This window comes from Ailuropoda melanoleuca, chromosome 18 (assembly GCF_002007445.2).
Source record: "Ailuropoda melanoleuca isolate Jingjing chromosome 18, ASM200744v2, whole genome shotgun sequence".
Classification (NCBI taxonomy): Eukaryota; Metazoa; Chordata; class Mammalia; order Carnivora; family Ursidae; genus Ailuropoda; species Ailuropoda melanoleuca.
The window spans coordinates 38,089,171-38,107,798 of NC_048235.1; the positions used below are offsets into that span (position 1 = coordinate 38,089,171).

At 51.3% G+C, this 18,628-nt stretch overlaps 1 protein-coding gene and 1 long non-coding RNA gene across 3 annotated transcripts; one reads left to right on the forward strand and one right to left on the reverse strand.

The window, feature by feature from the left end:
- The first annotated feature begins 1,919 nt into the window (after positions 1-1,919).
- On the forward strand, positions 1,920-18,257 carry RNF122 (ring finger protein 122). Of its 2 annotated transcripts, none has more exons than XM_034647545.1 (6): positions 1,920-2,375; positions 7,378-7,534; positions 12,933-12,978; positions 13,460-13,501; positions 14,863-14,942; positions 15,198-18,257. In XM_034647545.1, exons 1-6 carry the CDS (start codon positions 2,351-2,353, stop codon positions 15,310-15,312), a joined length of 465 nt encoding a protein of 154 aa, XP_034503436.1. In that variant the 5' UTR covers positions 1,920-2,350; the 3' UTR covers positions 15,313-18,257. The 2 variants fall into 2 exon arrangements, with proteins under 2 accessions (XP_034503436.1, XP_002930919.1); XM_002930873.4 differs by having other exon boundaries at positions 1,925-2,375; positions 14,860-14,942; positions 15,198-18,253.
- Positions 12,110-14,596, reverse strand: LOC117797072. The gene is made up of 3 exons (XR_004621912.1): positions 14,468-14,596; positions 13,612-13,689; positions 12,110-12,366 (listed from the first exon to the last, which is right to left on the reverse strand). It is a non-coding gene; the product is annotated as an uncharacterized LOC117797072 (long non-coding RNA).
- Positions 18,258-18,628: the final 371 nt, after the last annotated feature.

Here is an 18,628-nt window from a genome sequence, read left to right on the forward strand (position 1 = left end):
CCCTGCTCTGTAGGGAGCCTGACGTGGGACTCGATGCCAGAATCCTGGGATCACCCCGTGAGCCGAAGGCAGACACTTAACCGCCTGAGCCACTCAGGCGCCCGAAGAGGTGTGTATTTTTTGCTGAATCCTGCAAAATGTCAGGCGCAGAAAGAAAAGGGGCATTCAAACATAAGTGATACCATGTACAAAATCACAGTCAAGAAAGAATATCCTATTCAAGGGCCAACAACAAAAGCTTTGTGGCTGACCAATAGTACGTGAGGAAGGAGAGTGTATTTGGCATTAGGAAGACAGGCAAAGCCCAGACTGAAACCATTTGAACGGGACACTCTACAATTTGACTTCATTCAGTAAATAACAGGGACCAATAAATGTTACCAAACAAGAGAAGTAAATGATCAGATTCATGTTTCAGTAAGATAACGCTGGCCCAACAGAGAGGCCGGATTTGAGAGTAAGATCAGAGCATTACTTCTCTCTGCATAATTGCAAGAGAATTTGGCAGGGAAGGGGTTGGGGGAGGGTAGAGAGACAAGGCATTCTGGCGCCCACCCTTTCACTACTGAATCAAAATCCCTGAGCTCAAGGGCTGGGAGTCTGGATATGTAACATCTCTAACAGAAGCGATTCACATGGGCCTTAAAGTCTGAGGCATAGACGAGAGTCAGGCAAGTTAGGAAGTTTTTGCAATCGCCCAATTAAGAGGTGAAATGAGCTGGATCTGTACGTGATTCCAATCCTCAGGACCAGCTCATAAAGAAAAACGATTGTTTTAAGACAATTACGTAATTAGGTGCTAACCTAGTTGTGCATACTGCTAGGTGATTTTAGCCAAGTTATTTAATACCTTAACCCCCATGCTTCTCAATGACAAAGCACTCGTATGCATAATCTTGTTTGAGTGTCACAGATTCCTCCGAGTTAGGGAAAGTGTTTATCACCTTCAATTAACAGATTAAGCTTAATTGGGAGATGAGATTGAGTCATTCTTATTTGTTTGCTTGCTTGTTTACTGTCTGTCTCCTCAGGCACTAAAAATCGCTGGAGGGTAGAAGGCTGACTCCGATGACCTTGATGGGTCCCCGGAGCCACAGGGCTTGGCACAAAGTAGGTTCACGGTGAATGTATTCTGAATAAACGGAAGACCGAAAGACAGACAAGACAGAGATAAACAAGCGATGCAACATCAGATAAAAAGAAAGCATTTTGGAAGGGGGGGGTAAGAGATTCAGTCTTTCCTCCAACTGTATTTGTTTCAACACCTACGTTGTGCTGGATGCTGAAGACGCTGCCCTCAAGATATTGCCAATGTCGATTTCTGTGTTTGATTATGCTTCCCAGGAGCGTGGAGCCCTGATAAATCTACCTTAAACTTCATCTTCGGGACTTAGTTCCTTGTTTGTGAAACGAGGGGCTGACCAAAAAAAGAGGGGACAACCCGACTCTTTGCAGATCTCACTTTTGTAATTCATCTACTTCAACCTCTTGCTCCAGTTCCCCCTTTTGCAGCGAGCAAAGGAACGTGCTAGCCGCCACCCAGGACCAAGTCCTTGCCCAGCGAGCAGAAATGTAACCCCTCCCTAGAACTGGCTTCTCGGAGAGCTATGGAAATGCTTAACAGTAACAGCTCTGGAGGCGGAAAACAATGTGGCACTAATTGTTCCGTTTCCTCCAGGTCCCTGGCGGAGGAGGCCGGCTCCCCGCCTGCTCCGAGCATCGCACGGCACAGCTTGCTTCTCTTTAGAGCGAAGTTTCCCGAGGACTGGAGCAGGCGAAGCGGGAGGCGCCCAAGATGCAGAGATGCTCTCCCCTTGGAGGGGGGCGGGCCTGCAAAGAATACCCGGGGCCAGCAGGACGGCTCTCATTGGCCGGAGGGCGGGTGACGGGCGGGGGGCGGAGTTTTTCCGGGGGAGTAAAAGAGGGAGGGGCGTGCGCAGCCGGTGTCAGTTTCGGAGTCCTGGCCGCTCACCTTCGCGCAGAGAATCGCGAGCCCAGCTTCTCGCTGAATCTTTTCCCTCCTCGGCGGGCCGACAGCTTCTGAGAACTGGGCGCCCCCACCCTGTTCTGCAGCGTTCTGCATCTCCCCCAGCCCGGGGCCCCTTCCTACATTTCCTCTGTGGTGTACTGATCCAGGGGACTTTCTGTCTGTTTTCTCCTTTTCCCTCTTTGTTGCTCTAAAACCATTCAAGCCCAAACCCCCTCCGGAGGGAGTTCGACTTCTCCAGAAAGGCGGCTGCCGCGGACTACACCGACCCTCCTGCGGACCCGAAAGCCGGTGCGCCCACCCCGCCTGCCCTACCCGCCTCCTGCCTTCGTTCGCCGGAGGAAGCCAGCCGAGACTTCATTGATGCACCCATTCCAGTGGTGTAACGGTGAGTCCCCGGGCCGGGAGGGCGAGCGGACGCTGGGCTGGCCGCAGAAGAGGTGGGGCGCAAGGCTTGAGATCAGAGGGCTCGCTCTCTTCCTCTTGACTAAGTTTCTCATGAAATGGGACGGGTGAGAAAGCGTCCTGGCGCCCAACTCGGCTCTGCACAGCGCGGAATTGAAAAAATATATATCAGGTTTAACTCAAGGCCCGGGACCATCTCTGAACGTGCTGCGGGCGGGGGGCGTGGGAGCCGAGGGGTTCGCGGCCTTTGTGTGGCGGCTTCTCTCTTCTACCCCCTTCCCTTGCCTTTGTGCGCTCAAACTCTGGTCTTTGTTGTGGTTGTCGGAGGAGAATTAAATCCGCGCTCGGGTTGGGATCTCCTAGAGGGAGCTCAAGTTCCCCGCCTGGAACTTTGCAGGCTATTTTAAATATGTATACAATGCAGCGTGCGGGACGGGGCGCGGGGGCGGCTTCCTCTGTGTCTTTGTTGGCTTCTCACTGGCTGCTAGGGGGCTTTGTGCTTGGGGAAGACGCCGGATTAAAGAGCGTGTCTTTATTGGGTTGATAAAGCCTTGCAGATTTCTCGGCGCCCGGGTACCTTTGGGTGCAGGACTAGGCCGGCGGGAGCCGTGCTCTCTGGCCCCAAGGCCAGACTACGGTACCCGCTCCCGAGCCTCAGTGGTGACCGCACTTATTTTACCCAATCACTCCTCCACCCCACTCCCTGCCCACCCTCCTTGGCCTGGAGTGATGCTACATCCATCTCACCTGAGGCTTTTTGGCATTTCAGGTGATACTGGTTGGGCTTGGGGCTGACTCCACCCAAGCTACGTTAAAGGAGGGCCTTTCTGAGCGGGTCAGTTAAAAGGTATTGATTGGTATTGGATACTAATACCTCCCAATGGCTTTGGTGTTTTGACCATGTTGTTCCAAGGCTTGGAGTTTCTGGAGAAGTGGGGCGGGGGGCATACAGCTGGCCTTATCTCAGTATGGTCTGCTGGCTAGTTCGAAAAGAAAGAAGAAGGAAAAAAACACAAACCCTTCTTGAGAGCAGACCCCTGCCAGATCTTGGATGAATTCTTCCAAGCAGCTTTTGTTTTAAGGCAGGGTTTGGACAGCGTGTGTATGAGCGGCCCCCCATCCCCCTCTTCCTCTTGCTGGTAGGATCTAATTTCCTGAAAATGAACCAAGCTGTGTGTGATAGGCGGGCATTGAGGGACAGGGGGCGGAGGATGGGGCTGAGGAAGGACGGTGCATCCCAGAATCTGGGAAAGATTCCCGTTGGCTGGGAAGGGGAAGCATTTCCCAGACCCACTGGTCTTTCTTGGCCAGCCCTTCTCTTGACGTCATTCCAGCTCCCAGCCTGCTCACCACCGAGATGAGACATTCTGATGTCAAGGCTTTCGTAGGTCAGCTGAGACAATGGAACAGAGACTTCAGGAGAACTAAGCTGGCTGGCACTTGATTCTGGCCCTCCTGTTTCATATGGGGTTTTTAGACCAGCAGAGAGCTTGCTGCTTTTTTGTGTCACTTAAAGTGACTGATAGATCCTGTTCTTTGACTCCGAGGAGGAAGCAGTCCCTTCCCCCATCCCTTTGTTGGGGGGAGAAATATCTGGAGTCTCTCTTTCCTGGGGTTGGTATTCTGCCCCTACAAGTTTTGGAGGAAAAAGGCCTCCTGCTGTACCTTTTGGCCAATATGTATCTTTACCATTTATTTTTAAGTGTAAGTAAATGTACCATCTCCTTGGCTATGAAGCTCTTCTCACCTACGTCCTTTTATCATAAAGCCCCAAGCTCACTGACTCAGTCCTGGAACGCCAGGGAAAGTCTCTGCCAGAAGAGCTAAGATGGTCAAGGTAAACTGATCAGAGGCCCACTGAGGCCAGAGTGCCTGCAGAGTGCACATACATGTATAGCCTCTCTGATAGCCACCGCTCTACAGTTTCCCAGGACAGGAAACCAATGAGGTTCTCTGGGACCCTAAAGATAACCAGGATCTAGCTCAGAAAACCTGCATGGAGAGCCAGAACATGGGGTTAGACCCTCTTATGTCATCAGACGTTGCTGAGGTAGGGAGCCTAGAAGCAAGGGCTTCCTGCCGAACATAACAAGGTTACGGGCTAATTGTTTATAATCTTTTCAAAGTCTTTCAGAACGAGAACTGCTACTTCTATTTTTTGTTTTCCCACAATGTCTAGGTCAGTGCAGAAATCAGCCCCTCAATAATACTTGTTGGGTGACCGGTCATTCATTAGCTGAGGGCAGTTTCTGGGCAGTTTTCCCAAATATCACTCTCCTTACTTTGAAGTGGGAGCCTGTGCCAAGGGTAGCAGGTTGTCTTGAAAATCAGGAGTTATTTATCTGTCAACTGGTTAATTGAAAGCAAGCCAAATGCTAGGCGAGGGGCTGGAGAATATGCCCACGTCCAAGTCCGCTGTCTTCAGGCTTCACCCTGGCTTAGGAGCATTCGAGCTGTTAGGACTATTTTCCTTTCTGATTTCAGGATTCTAGCCCCACCTCTACTGCTGTGCCTCCCTCAGGACAGTGAAAGCCTTAGTGTTGTCTTCGTCCCTACGCAGTGAAATCATCCAGTCATTCTTTGCTTTTTTTATATGCAGTGTCTGTCATGGGACTTGTCCTGCAGTCAATATTTGAGTTCAGTTAAGTTGATGTTTGGAACAGCATGTGAGATGGCAAGAGCCGGAGCGTGTGGTACAGGCCATGAGCCCTGTAGAATTCAGAGGAAGAGAGGGCTCCCTGGGGTATCGTGAGGCAGGCTTGGTGGACTTCCAGAAGGGAGAGGGAGTTTCGGGCAGGGAAAAGTTGCGTGAACAAAGGCATGGAGGCAGGTTAAGGACGGAGTGGACAAGAAATAATGAGATGGGGGGTGCCTGGGTGGCATAGCGGTTAAAGCGTCTGCCTTCGGCTCAGGGCGTGATCCCGGCGTTGCGGGATCGAGCCCCACATCGGGCTCCTCCACTATGAGCCTGCTTCTTCCTCTCCCACTCTCCCTGCTTGTGTTCCCTCTCTCGCCGGCTGTCTCTATCTCTGTCGAATAAAGAAATAAAATCTTTAAAAAAAAAAAAAAAAGAAATAATGAGATGGGTCCATGTTGGGTGATTCCTAAGACAGTGAGCAGGGGAGGTTCAAGAGACCCAGGGCGTGTGTGTCTAGGAGGACTTGAAGCCAGTCATGAGCTTGGGAAATACATGATGGGCTAAATTAGAGGAGGGACCAGACATCGGTGAGGTGTCTGGGACAGAGACTCGGAATAGAATTAGGCCCAACATCTGAAAGAGGGTTGAAGGGAGGCTCGTGATACGGTCACCAGATTGATCTAGGGGATGACAAGGCATGAGATGTAGGACATCAAAGTTGACTTCCAGTCCTTCTAAACCAGTCTTCTTCTGAGTTGTGGTAGCACTGGAAATTATAATCTAGAATTCTGAAGTATATTTATGGGTTCTGGCTCCCAACCAAGATGTCAGGCCAGTGCTTAAAGCCCGTGTTGAAGACTTGAGTGCAGAGGTCTTTGGATACAAGCCTTCTTAGTTGCTTGGTGATCGTTAGGGTATTTAATGATTCTTTTTCCCCTGTCGAAAGGGGAAAGGTAAGTGTCACAGAGGCACTATGGAGATTAAATCCGCAGCCTGACAATGTGCTTGGACTGTAGCAGGTTCATGGTAGATTGTAGTTTTCTTGTCTCCACACTTGCTGAAATCCAAGAATTGCATTATGCATGCCTTTTGGATCACTCTTAATATTTTGTCCCGATTGTAGGACAGAACATTCCACCCGGCTTACTGTTTATATCCTGTATGTATTTTTTTCTTACTGTTAAACATTTCAGGAAATTTACTAATTCTCAAAACGAGTACTCCCCAAATAGAGAGTGGCTCCAGGATTGGTTCATCCAGCAATCACTGCTATAATCTGGTCTCCCATTTCCTTGTCCCTTCTGCCACCCTCTGCCCTTGGCTTTATATTGAACAGCTTTCTTGTCCAGCTGTAACTCAGCTGTCAGCATTCCAGTTGTCTCGGGAAGATGTGACTCTTTCCTTGTCCAGCAGAACTTCGTTTTGCTTCTGGCCAGAACTCTGTCAACATACCTACCTCCACACCAAACCCTGGCAAGGGGAAGGTGACTACAATGATTAGTAGGCCAATCGGATTTATCCGAGTCACGGGAGAAGGGGAAGCGTCTAGTGGCTGGTCAGTGCTTCCCACATGGCATGCGAAGGAATCTGCCAAGCACCTTGTCAAAAAATGCAGATTCTGATTCATTTTGTTCAGGGTGGGCCTGAGATTTTGCATTTCCTTAAACAAAATTTTGCATTGGATGGCGATGCCACTGTGGAAACACACATCCAGGCTTTTGAGTAGAAAAGGGGAAAGTGGCCAAAGTAAGCTGCACCCCCCACAACTTTCTGGAACACTGGCCCAGCCTTGGGGTGAACAGTTTCTATTCTGGTCCTGGTGCTGCTTGTCTCCTGGAGCAGGTGGCTTTGTAAGGACAAATGACCTTTGCAACGGCACCTTGCAATTTACAAAGCTTAGTTCTCCTGCCGACCTCTCTGTTTTTTGCTTGTTTTTAAATGACAAAGGGAAGCGTAGATAGGTAAGTTCTTAAAGGTCATATCTCTAGGGAGAGGCAGTGTTGCAACCCAAATACCCATTTTGTCACCCAAGGCTCTGCGTTTTGCTGCTGCACCCTTTGAGCTTCTAGTTGATGGGATCAAGGCTTCTATTGGCCGATTCTTGATCCCCTAGGTGGGGATGCGGTTTTCAGTACTAGGGGTGGTATCCCATTTCGTGGAAGGCTGACTTAACCCAAGATCACAGGGCTGCTCAGCGTTAGAGCTAGGATACGGAGTTAAGCCTCTGCGTGGAAGAGGTTTAGGAACCCAGAGCCTGCTGTCCCCTCTCCATCCTGCCCGACCGAGTACCAGCAGCCGCGGTGGTAAATTTCCAACAGTAACATTTTTCCTCTCCCTTTCTTTGCAGGGTGTTTCTGTGGCCTGGGGCTGGTTAGTACCAACAAGTCCTGCTCCATGCCACCCATCAGTTTCCAGGACCTTCCTCTCAATATCTACATGGTCATCTTTGGCACGGGGATCTTCGTCTTCATGCTCAGCCTCCTCTTCTGCTGCTATTTCATCAGGTGGGTGGTGGACCTGGGGCAGGCAGGCAGACAGAAGGAGGCCAGGGGTGGCGGGAGCCAAGTAAGACTCCCTCAGCAGAGTCCCTGGCTTCCCACTGGAGCCCCTGCTTTGAGGTCAGGGCTTAGCCTGCCCTTCGCTGGGCCCCTGAGGGCTGCTGTTTCTATTTTCATCAGCCTATCAGGTTGTCCCAGAGCATATAAGGTCACCATCGGTTGGGCTGTATCGCACCTCTTGGCCGGTTATCCCGGGGTGGCCTAGGATTACTGTCTGACCAAGTAATAGCGTGAGTCTGTCCCTTCACCTTGCCTCCACTTCCAGCTCACAGCTCTCGGTAGCCAGGGGTAGGTGGGCATCGATGACACCAGTGGCGTGTCCCTCTGTCCTCCTGGGAGATCCTGTTGTCAGCCCTCCAGATAGATAATATTAGGAAGCTGATGTCTGCAGAGCTGGTTGTTTATTCTCTCTCGTTTTTGATAGTGGGGGGGGGACCCCCAAAACCCTATAAAACATTACTTGTTCTTACTCCGTAGAGATCCTGGGAAGGACTTGAGCATGGCAGGGCTCCTGAGGCTAGCCAAGCTTCAGGTACTTTCTTCACCTCCTGTTGAAAGACATGGGAACTGGTGGCTGGTTTTCTACCAAAAATTTGGGGCATGACTGGTATTTAGAGTGGAAATTAAAGTAGTGTTTCTGAGGAGGGCATGGCTCTTGGTATTAACAGTTCCTCATTGCACGGGACTGTCTTGCCTACTGGGGAGTGGGGAACATCCCTGAGCACCTTGTGGTTCTCAGGGCCATCGTGATACCCACTCCCTCCCCCCACCACATACAAGTCTGCGCATGCGCACGCACACACTCTTGACCAAATGACTGCGTAGCTGTGAGCTGGAGTCTTCCCAGATCATTTAAGTTAAGATGAAGGAAAGAAGGAGTTCTGGCTTCCTATTGAGACGTCTTGGTGGGTCTGAGTGCTTCACCTGGAGGCAGGCTAGGGGGAAGGCAGACAACTCGTCCCTATTCCTGAGGCTAGAAGAGCTTCCTCTCAAAAAGGGAAGTGCCCTGAGTGCCCCCAGTCAGCTGCTTTAGGCCTCTTCTTTCTCAGAACTTTAAAAAAGTTCCTGGGACTGGAGTTTTCCACTTACAAGTTTATGCAAAGACGATAGGGGTTTATTTTCCCTCTTGAACAGTTGAGTCTAAAATTTGCATAAGTGGGAACAGAACGAGGGCAGTTTTTCTAGTAGCTCTCCATCCCCCATTTTGCTTTCCCCAAGCCTATATTTTCTTCCTCAAACTTTCTGGCTTCCTGACCACCAGCCACCCCCCGTCTCCCCACACCAAGCAATGCATTGCAGTTCCCCAGAGACTGAAGACGGACACATACCAAATACCAAAGGTTTATGTATGATGCTGGGGGAGGGGTCTGCAAAAGCAGCTCCGTCTGGCACACACCCACACTGCAAAGGGGGTCGAGTGAAGAAAAATGTAGAAAATCACCCTGGGCCAGGAAGTGGGTGACTAGTGTTGATTTCCTAATTCTGTCAGTAATAGGATAGGTGTTTTGGGTTTTAGCTACTGTTTACCAAGTGCCTTCTGTGTGCCACGTTGTGGTTGGCGTTTTTTGACACCTTCCTCCCACCCCAAGCGTATGCATTAGCCCACTTCGTAAATGAGGAAACTGATGCTGAGGCAGTGAAGGGTTTGCCCAAGGTCCTGTGTCGAAGAAGATCCAGACGTGGGCTAGCCTGGTGGTCAGCAGCTAGAGTCTTTCAGATTCCGTACGTGGCAAGTGGAGAAGCGGCTGTGGCATCCCCCCGCACTCCCTTATCGCTAGAGATCGGGGTCCCGCAGAAGGACAGGCTGCGGAGCTAGGTCTGGCTGACTTATTTTTGGCTGGCTGGAGTAAAAGAACAGAGCAGTAACCACATGATACCCAAAGCTTTCCTGACTGCGGGCCGCTTGGCGCCACCTGTCCCTTCTGTTACCCCACCTTCTGTCCTACAGCTTGCCCAGAGCCAGCTGACCCCGGGGTTTGATGGTTCCAGAGGCTCGCTGCTGTGTGGCAGCCTGTGGCTGTCTATATATAGAAAGACACACAAGCACAGAAGCCACTTCCTCTCCCTGCTTCTCAGTTTCCTCCACAGCCAAAATAGGCCCGTGACCCCTGCTCTCCACCTGGCGAGCTCATTGGCCAACACCAGCCTCCCCTCTCCAGCTCCCCCTCACTCCTTCTTCCCTGGTCCCCAAGAGCTGACCTCTGCCCTGCACAGGATGGAGGGGCCAGTGAAGTCCAAATAGGCAGGAAAGGAGCAATTATTTTCAGGACCTGGTTGCATTGTTTGTTCCAAAAGGGAAAAGGAGCCAGGGAGAGCCCCCTGGCAGTGGCTAGAAATGGTCTCATTGAAATCCGAGTATTTTTAGGAGCTTTGCTCACCCGACAGCTGAGCAGGCCACCTGTCCAAAGTTGCTGGCACTGCGTCCTCCGCTGGGATGGCCCAGGGGGTTTGCCTTTTGCTTTTGTTTCCCTTGCAACCTTTCTTGGCTCCCTCTCCTCACAACGTATACCTTCCTGTTCCAGAAATCTACACGCAGGGTTGAAGGCTCTCAGAGTTCTGGTGGTACTGGGCTCTGGGGCCCTGGCTGCAGGCGGGTCCTTGCCCGTGACCATTGAGTGGAGCCAGGCAGATGGAAGGGATTGGGGAAGGGAAACAAGCGGGAAGGCACAGCCCAAACTGTTGCTCAGAGCCACGTGGCAGGTGAGGCAGTGGAGACACAAAAGATGTGAGCCGGCTCGTTCTCGGAGTTAAAAAGCAGGCCCCTCACCACTTCCTTATTTACCCTCCTACAAAGTGGGTAACAGCAGCAGCGTCTCCCTCAGAAGGCCGCTGTGAGCACTTTGATAATGAGAACCCTTTCTTCCTTCCGCAGGTCGGTTCCGTGTCAGCCAGGTAACAGTTGTTCCTTTAGGCTTCGGATGCATCCACCCTGCCCCTCTTGTTGGGAGATGGGGACAGAGAGGCCTGCGTGTGAAAGGCTTTTCTGGACTAAGGAATTCCCTGCAAGGTTGAGGCTGGGACAGTGGGGGTCCTGGTTAAGCCTTTGGTCCAATGCGCCAATGACCAGAAACTCTCCAGTGGGTATGTTACCCTGGGCCTTAGCCCCATGGTACGGGACTCCACCTGGACTGGAGTTCTTTAAGATTTTATTTTTAAGTAACATCTACACCTTACTTGGCTCAGACTCACAACCCTGAGATCAAGAGTCACATTTTCCATTAACTGAGCCAGCCAGGCACCCTTGGACTGGAGTTTTTTGTTTTTAAGATTTTATTTATTTAGACAGAGGACGTGCAGGGGGAGGGGTAGAGGGGGAGAAAGTAGGGGGGAAGCATTCCAAGCAGCCTCCATGCTGAGCAGGGAGCCTGACATGGGGTTTAATCCCACCACCCTGAGATCATGACCTCAGCTGAAACCAAGATTCGGGTGCTCAACTGACTGAGCCACCCAGGCGCCCCTAAACTGGAGATCTTACGAGGTTCTGGGTACACAGCCTCGCCGGGGCCCCTGACTTCTGTTAGGAACAGTGGCGGTAGCTGGCAGCCCGATCTGGATCTGCTCCCTCACTGGGCTTTGGGCACAGCTCTGCTGCACCTTCCCCAGCTCTGGCCTCGATTTACCTTCTCCAGGGTCCATGGAGTGAGCACGTTCTCTCACTCCTTTTGGTTGAGGCTTGTGATTCGAGATTCTCTTCCTCTAACTCAGATCAACACTGTTATTTTGCAAAAGGACAAATACCACAGGCTTTGGAAGGCCTCCAATCTCTATCTTAACAACCCCACTCTATTGTGCAAAAGCAGCCGTAGACAATAGGGAAATTTTTTTTTTTTTAAAGATTTTATTTATTTATTTGACAGAGACAGCCAGTGAGAGAGGGAACACAAGCAGGGGGAGTGAGAGGAAGAAGCAGGCTCCCAGCAGAGAAGCCTGATGTGGGGCTCGATCCCAGAACGCCGGGATCACTCCCTGAGCCGAAGGCAGACACTTAACGACTGCGCCATCCAGGCGCCCCGACAATAGGGAAATTTTGAGCATAGCTGTGCTCTAATAAAATCTGTGGATACTGAAATTTGAGTTTCATGTATTTTTCACATGACATGAAACATTCTTGTGATTACTACTTTCTACCACTTAATAATAAAAAATCAGTCTTAGCTCCCAGGCCCTATAAAACAAGTGGTCAGCTGGCTTTGGCCCTTAGGCCATAGTCTGCCACACCTATTATAACTTGATGGGCTTCTGATGTTTCCAGTAATCTGGATCTGGGGTAGAAGGGATCAGTGGACAGGACGCCCCATCTGGCTCCTAAGTACAGAAGCACATAGAGCTACCTGCTTCATTTGGAAGGTTTCTTTCACTGCAAATAAAACAGCAATTTAAAAATAATAATAATAATAATGCATAATCATGGTCCCAGCCATGAGTTGTAGCCTTGTTGATGAATGGGTGTTTCCCAGGTGGTCTGGTGTCATCCTCAGGACAATGATGTGTCTCACCTAATAGGGGAAACCGGGTCCGGTATGTGTTACAGAGCTCAGGCTGTCTAATCTGGTAGACTTTGATTCACAGCCGCCTATGTTGACAGTTTGGGCAAGTTACTTTACTTCTTTGGACTTCTGTTTTCCTCCTCTGTGAAAAGGAGTTTCTCAAAGTACAGGCGCATGTTCCCACCGGGATGGCCGCATATCAAGTCCTCCATAACTACGGTGTTCTTGCCATTAGTAACAACGTGCTGCGTTTCTTGGCTCTTGAGACTTAGGTCGTATGTAGGCCCGCAGCTTGAAACGGGGGGAGAAAAAAAAACAAAGGAGGGATCATCTGGGTTTGCCTGGTGCTGTGAAGGGGGGAGTGTGCTTTGGTTCCAGAGTACTTACGTTCTCTAGGAGGAAAATTCTGCAGGGTCAACAGAGGCTTACTTATCCTACCACCCTGACTTCATGGCAATATCCCTTTTAAGACGATCTAACTCCTTCCGTATACTCAGGAAGCAGATTGTTGATCTCTAGACTTGGGGAACCTGAAGAAACTCAGGTACTGGGAAACAGCAGGGAGTAGGCGGGAAGCATTCTGCCAGAATGTGCTCTGCCGGAATTCCCCAGTCTGGGACCCGCCAATAAGTGGCTGTTGGGCCTGCGAAAAAGCCTGAGTCCTTAATCCACTTGGGGTGACCTGCACAGGTCCAAACCACACTCCGTGGATCTGTGGGATGAGCTAGCCCTGCGGCAAGCGGCCTCCCCAGCCCCAGAAGAATGGCCCGCGCAGTCCGCCTGCCTCTTACTCTGAATGGCTCTATTTGTACCAAAGCATAGTAACCTCTTCTCTCCGCTTTCTCTTTCTCCCCCAGCAAACTCCGGAACCAGGCACAGAGTGAACGATATGGCTATAAGGAGGTAAAGTGCTGCCTCTTCCCCTGAGACTTCCTGTCCTCCCACATGCCCTGCTAGGGAGAGGGCAGGGTGCAGGCAGGCTGGTGCAGTCCTGGCCTGGAACCCCCTTGGCCTCCCCCCACCCCCCCNGGCACAGAGTGAACGATATGGCTATAAGGAGGTAAAGTGCTGCCTCTTCCCCTGAGACTTCCTGTCCTCCCACATGCCCTGCTAGGGAGAGGGCAGGGTGCAGGCAGGCTGGTGCAGCCCGCTCCCTTGGAAGCTGACACTTAATTACTGTCCTCACATCTGGCTTGGCTCCCTTGTTAGCTGACACTTAATTACTGTCCTCACGTCTGGCTTGTCCCAAGGAGCACCCGAAGCCTTCCCCCTCCACCAGACAGAGAGGAAGCTTTCTGTGCAGGGCTGGCGACTCCCTTCTTTGGTTGAGCACCTGCCCCCATGGTCGGCTGCTTCTGACACCATGCCCCCTCTCTCTTCCCAGGTGGTACTTAAAGGAGATGCCAAGAAGCTGCAATTATACGGGGTAAGCACACTGGGACAGCATGCAGGAAGGGCCCCAGCTGGCAAGGCAAATGGCAGCTTCTCCAGCTCTTAGCCTGGGCCTTTCAGGAACGTCAGACCCCATCTTCCTACCTCCTGGGGCCAAATAAATGGGACGTGTCCCAGTAGGTCTGGAATTCATGATGTCTGGAACCAGCGGAGGCAGAGAACCTAAAGGGATCACAGAAGGGTTTGAATAAGCGGGGACACGTGACACCATGGAAGGCTGCTCTGCGTAATGTTGAAGGGGAGGGTGGGCACACCACTCCATGCCAGAGTCCAGCCACCCTTCCTTTGACCCCCATACATGTGCGCTGTCCTAGCCGACTGTGGAGCTGACCCGTGTATCCGTCCCTACCGTTCTTCCCCGTTTCCCCCCAACCAGCATAGCAAGTCCTGGGTCTCCTCACACGGACTCTTCAGGAGGCCGTTTCCTCTTCTGGCCTGCTTGCACTCATGAGATCATCTTAACTTCTTTCTCGAAGCTTCCATCTGTAACCACAGACACTTGTGCATGGGGTGTGTGTGGTTGTCTGGGAGCCGGAAGGATCCACAGGTATTGCTAGACACGAAATAGCCTAGCAATGCCTCATTTCATCCCTCTTTTTTTGTTTTTGTTTTTAAATTTTATTCATTTGAAAGAGAGCGAGCAGGAAGGGAGGGGGAGGGGCAAAGGGAGAAGCAGACTTCCCGCCAAGCAGGGAGCCCAACATGGGGCTTGATCCCAGGACCCTGAGATCATGACCTGAGTCGAAGGCAGCTGCTTAACTGACCGAGCCACCCAGGCACCCCTCGTCCCTCTTTTTGATTCCTGCTGTTGCATTTCAGCAAATGCGGGTGTTCCCTGAGCCCTCCTTGAGAGGAAGAGTTCAGCTCTGAGGGGTTAATACATAATGACAAAAAGCTGGATTTAAAGAATATTAACTGAACACCATATCCCCCTCCTTACCTCTAGTTTATCGATGCATGCTTCCTTGTCAAATGTACTGGGTGAGAAAGGATTAAAAAATGTTCTTCTAGAACAGTACTGGTCAATGGAAATTTCTGTGATGAGAGAAATGTCTGATATCTGCACAGCCCAGTATGGAAGCCATTACAGCCACATTGCAGCTACTGAGCCCTTGAAATGTAGCTAGTGCAACTGAGGAACTAGACTTTTAATTTCGCCTTCTTTTGGTCAATGGAAATATCGTGTGGTTAATGGCTACCCTCTGACTCAAGTTTTGGTGGATGATGAGGAAACCGGGCCATGGCTAAGTTTGTTTGTTGGGAGAGGATGAGCTGATGGGTGAGTGTCGTTCTTCTCTGGTCTCCTCTCACATAGCCCCCTTCTTCCCACAGCAGACCTGTGCCGTCTGTCTGGAAGACTTCAAGGGGAAGGATGAGCTGGGTGTGCTCCCATGCCAACATGCCTTTCACCGGAAGTAAGTGTCCACTGTGGGGAATGGGTTACCAGGGATGCCCTTTGAAAGAAAATAAGCAGGGAGCATCTTCTAGAACCTGTAATCCCTGCCCTCTCCTGTCTACCCTTTGCCAGTGATAACCTCCCTACATCCTGTCTGGAAACCAGGCAAGCCGGAAGGGCTGGACTGGGGCAAGGATAGAGATGTTCTGGTCTGAGAAGCAGCTGGGCTCGAGGAGACAGACGTCACAGGCTGGGTGTCGTCTTCTGTCCACAGGTGCCTGGTGAAGTGGCTGGAAGTACGCTGTGTCTGCCCTATGTGTAACAAGCCCATCGCCGGGCCCTCAGAGGCCACTCAGAGCATCGGGATCCTATTGGACGAGCTGGTGTGAGTTCTGCCTCTGGAGAAGACCTCTTGCCTCCCGGGTGCCAGGTCCCTCTGCACAGCTTCAGTGAACAGGACTGTTGGGCAGTGATTGACGTGCTTACCTGAAGGGGTGATAATGCAGGGCTGGTCTCCCACCATCAGCGTGAGACCGGAGTTGCCCCACCTCTCTGCCTCCTGAAGCCTTCCTCCCTGCTACTCAGAACTAATGGCGTCCCCCATAAAGAACACTGTATCTTGGTACTGGACTGTCTACCTGCCTGTCCCTGCTGGGGAAAGCCATCCACCCTTATCTGGCTGAGCACTTAGAGTTCACCCCCTGAGGGTTCCCCTTAGGAGGACAGGCTGCCCTGACCTGAAGAAGGGATAAGATGGGCTGTGCCCCGCCTGTAACCTCCCTCCCCTCTTCACTCCTTGCCTGGGAAGGTGAGAAGGGGGGAAAGGAATGATCAAGGAACCATCAAGGAACCAAGTGCCTCCAGCGAGGGAGGCTCTGTAGGAAGTTGGGAAGAGCAGGGACATAGAAAAAGGAAAGTCAATGTTTACATGGGGCCTGTGGAAGTAAAGGCTGGCCGGCAGGCCGGCCTACCACAGGGTAACGGAGGGCAGATGCCTTCCCCCTGCTAGGATCTGTGGTGCTATCCGTTCACTCTCTTCCTCGGTTCATCTCAGAGCTTCCTGTTCTGTGTTGGGGTTTGAGTGCCCCTTGAGAGGAAGGGCTTGTTCTACCCTCAAACGAATTCCCAGGGGCTTTTTCTAAAGGAGCAAAAGGGGCCTGGGGATGGGGGTGTCTGAAGGTTAATTAAGGAAGCAGCAGATACCTTCTTCCCCTTTGTAAATAGTATTTTTATACTTCATTCCCCACCATCTCAGGCTTTATACGTGGAACCCCTGAATGGAGGGGGTGGGGTTTTTTCTCTCCCCCACCTGGAGTAGGTGAGGGTGGGACAAAGGTATGTATTTAAAGAAAATTAAATTTAATAACAAGTTTCTCTAACTTTTTGCCTGTGGTCGTGGCCTGTGTCTCTTGGCCCTTTTCCGCCACCAGAGGAAACAAAGTTCTCTTACTCCTCACTTCCCTGAACTCCAGCACGTGCCCAAAGTTTCCTGAATCTTAAAAAGAAAAATTGATATCAGATTATTACCTGTATGCCCTAGGACTAACATTCGTGTACATTAAGGCCCGATTAAAAATATTCTAGAAATCAGCTGAATGAGCTTGGCTTCAAGAAAGGTGCGATGTGTCCCACCATGATGCATGCTGGAACGCCGAGGTTAGTAAGACTTGAGATTAGTCAAATCCTACACGAAATTCAAGCAATTGTGCTCTTAACACCACTCAGGGTCCAGGTTGCTACCATATAGAGGCTTGATCTCTTTCCCTTATTAAACTTTTTTCTCATCTCCTCGCTGACAATCACGGACACATGCTACCATCCTATACCAACATTTCTTCGAAGTGTGTCACCATATTTGCGCCCCCGTGTGCGCTCAGATCTTGTACCCACACCGTCCAACTTTGCTCTCAACATCTCAAGGGAGTGTGGAATCAATTACGGGTGTACAAAATGGACTGGGAGGGCCGGGAATGGTTTTCTTGGCCATTGCGAGCATGGAGCAGGTGGGCCGTGGTTGCCCCGGGTGGCGGCCAGCGGTTGTCCCAGGAAGCAAGCCTTGCGTACTGTGCACGGTAGGAACATGGAGCGAAGGAGGGTGTAGGTCACAGGTGTGTGAGAGCTGCCCGTGCACCTGGAGGAGCCAGGCCTGACGGGTAGGGGTGATAGCGTCCCACCCCTGCAGTGGGGCTAGTGCCCCTCCAACTGAGGTGGTCAGCACCCGTCTTGGTGGGGTCCTTTGCCCAAGTACCTCCTGCACGCTCTGAGGAATATCCCCGGCTCCTTCAAGCCTCTGCCCCCTCCTTGCTGTTGCCGCCCCTCAAGAGTCTGGTCTTGTCTTCATCAGGGACACCGGGTCTTCCTAGAGGGAGTAAAATGTATTTCCTAAGCAAGACCGCCTGCCCTCTAGCGCATGCCGCAGACTCGTGTGGGTGCGTTGCTGGGATGACGGGGAGAGCAGGTGGTCTGCAGGTTGGCCTCAACATTACCATGCTCTTACTTCACCAGCTCCCCTCCTCTTAAACTTACCAGACTTGTCATATTCCAATTACAATGTTGACGCTAAAATGTCAGTGTTCGCAAATCTGACTAGCATTGTCCTGAAGTCGAAATGACAGGGTAAAAACGCCTCGTGTTACTTGCAGGGCTTCAGTCTAGCTCGGTAGAGCAGTGCACAGAGAGGGGAAAGCTGTTTTCGCTGATTGGAGAGGAAGGACAGTAACCAATCACAAGGTAAATAGTCGCTGGCCCCAAATACGCTGTCATTAGTGTGGTCTTGTTTCTCAGGGCGGTGTTTCTGGGGCACCTGCCAGCTGGGGCTAGACGCTGCCAGGTGCTGGAAGGCAGGACAGCCCTTGCCTTTGGAAAGGGTGCAAGCACGGTGTATTTGGGGTGAGCCAGCTCATGGGGCAGAGACGCTGAGCTCTGGTGTGGAAGTGACAGCAGGGGGCCGGTAGGGAGGTGATACCAGAGCTGAGTCCTGAGGGGGTGACCCGGATGAAAGTACTCCAAGGGTTAACCAGCCTAGTGGGTGTTAAGAGAGTGCACACAAGTCCGTATGAAGTCTGAAAGGCTGGGGGTGAGGCCGTTCCGTGTGGTCCGGGAGCCTGGGACTTGATAGGGGAAGAATCCTGAAGTTCCTTTAGATCAGGCTTTTAAAAGATCCGAGCACCGTTTGGAAACTAAGCCAATGCTTTTCTTCTCTGTGCACAAAATATCAGAGGCAGCATGTGTAGCACTGCTCCATTACTGAAGAATCTGCATCCTGAGTAAAGAAAGACCAGGGGCACCGGTCGGTAGAACATGTGACTCTTGATTTCGAGGTTGTGAGTTCGAGCTCCACGTTGGGAATCGAGATTGCTTTATTTATTTTTATTTATTTATTCATTTTTTTAGATTTTATTTATTTGACAGAGACAGCCAGCGAGAGAGGGAACACAAGCAGGGGGAGTGGGAGAGGAAGAACCAGGCTCCCAGCGGAGGAGCCTGATGCGGGGCTCGAACGCCGGGATCGCGCCCTGAGCCAAAGGCAGATGCTTAACGACTGAGCCACCCAGGCGCCCCTTGAGATTGCTTTAAAAAAAAAAAAAAATCAGGGATACCTGGGTGGCTCAGTTGTAATCCCAGGGTCATAATCCCAGGGTCCAGGGTCCTGGGATCGAGCCCTGCATTGGGTTCCCGGCTCAGTGAGGAGCCTGCTTCTCCCTC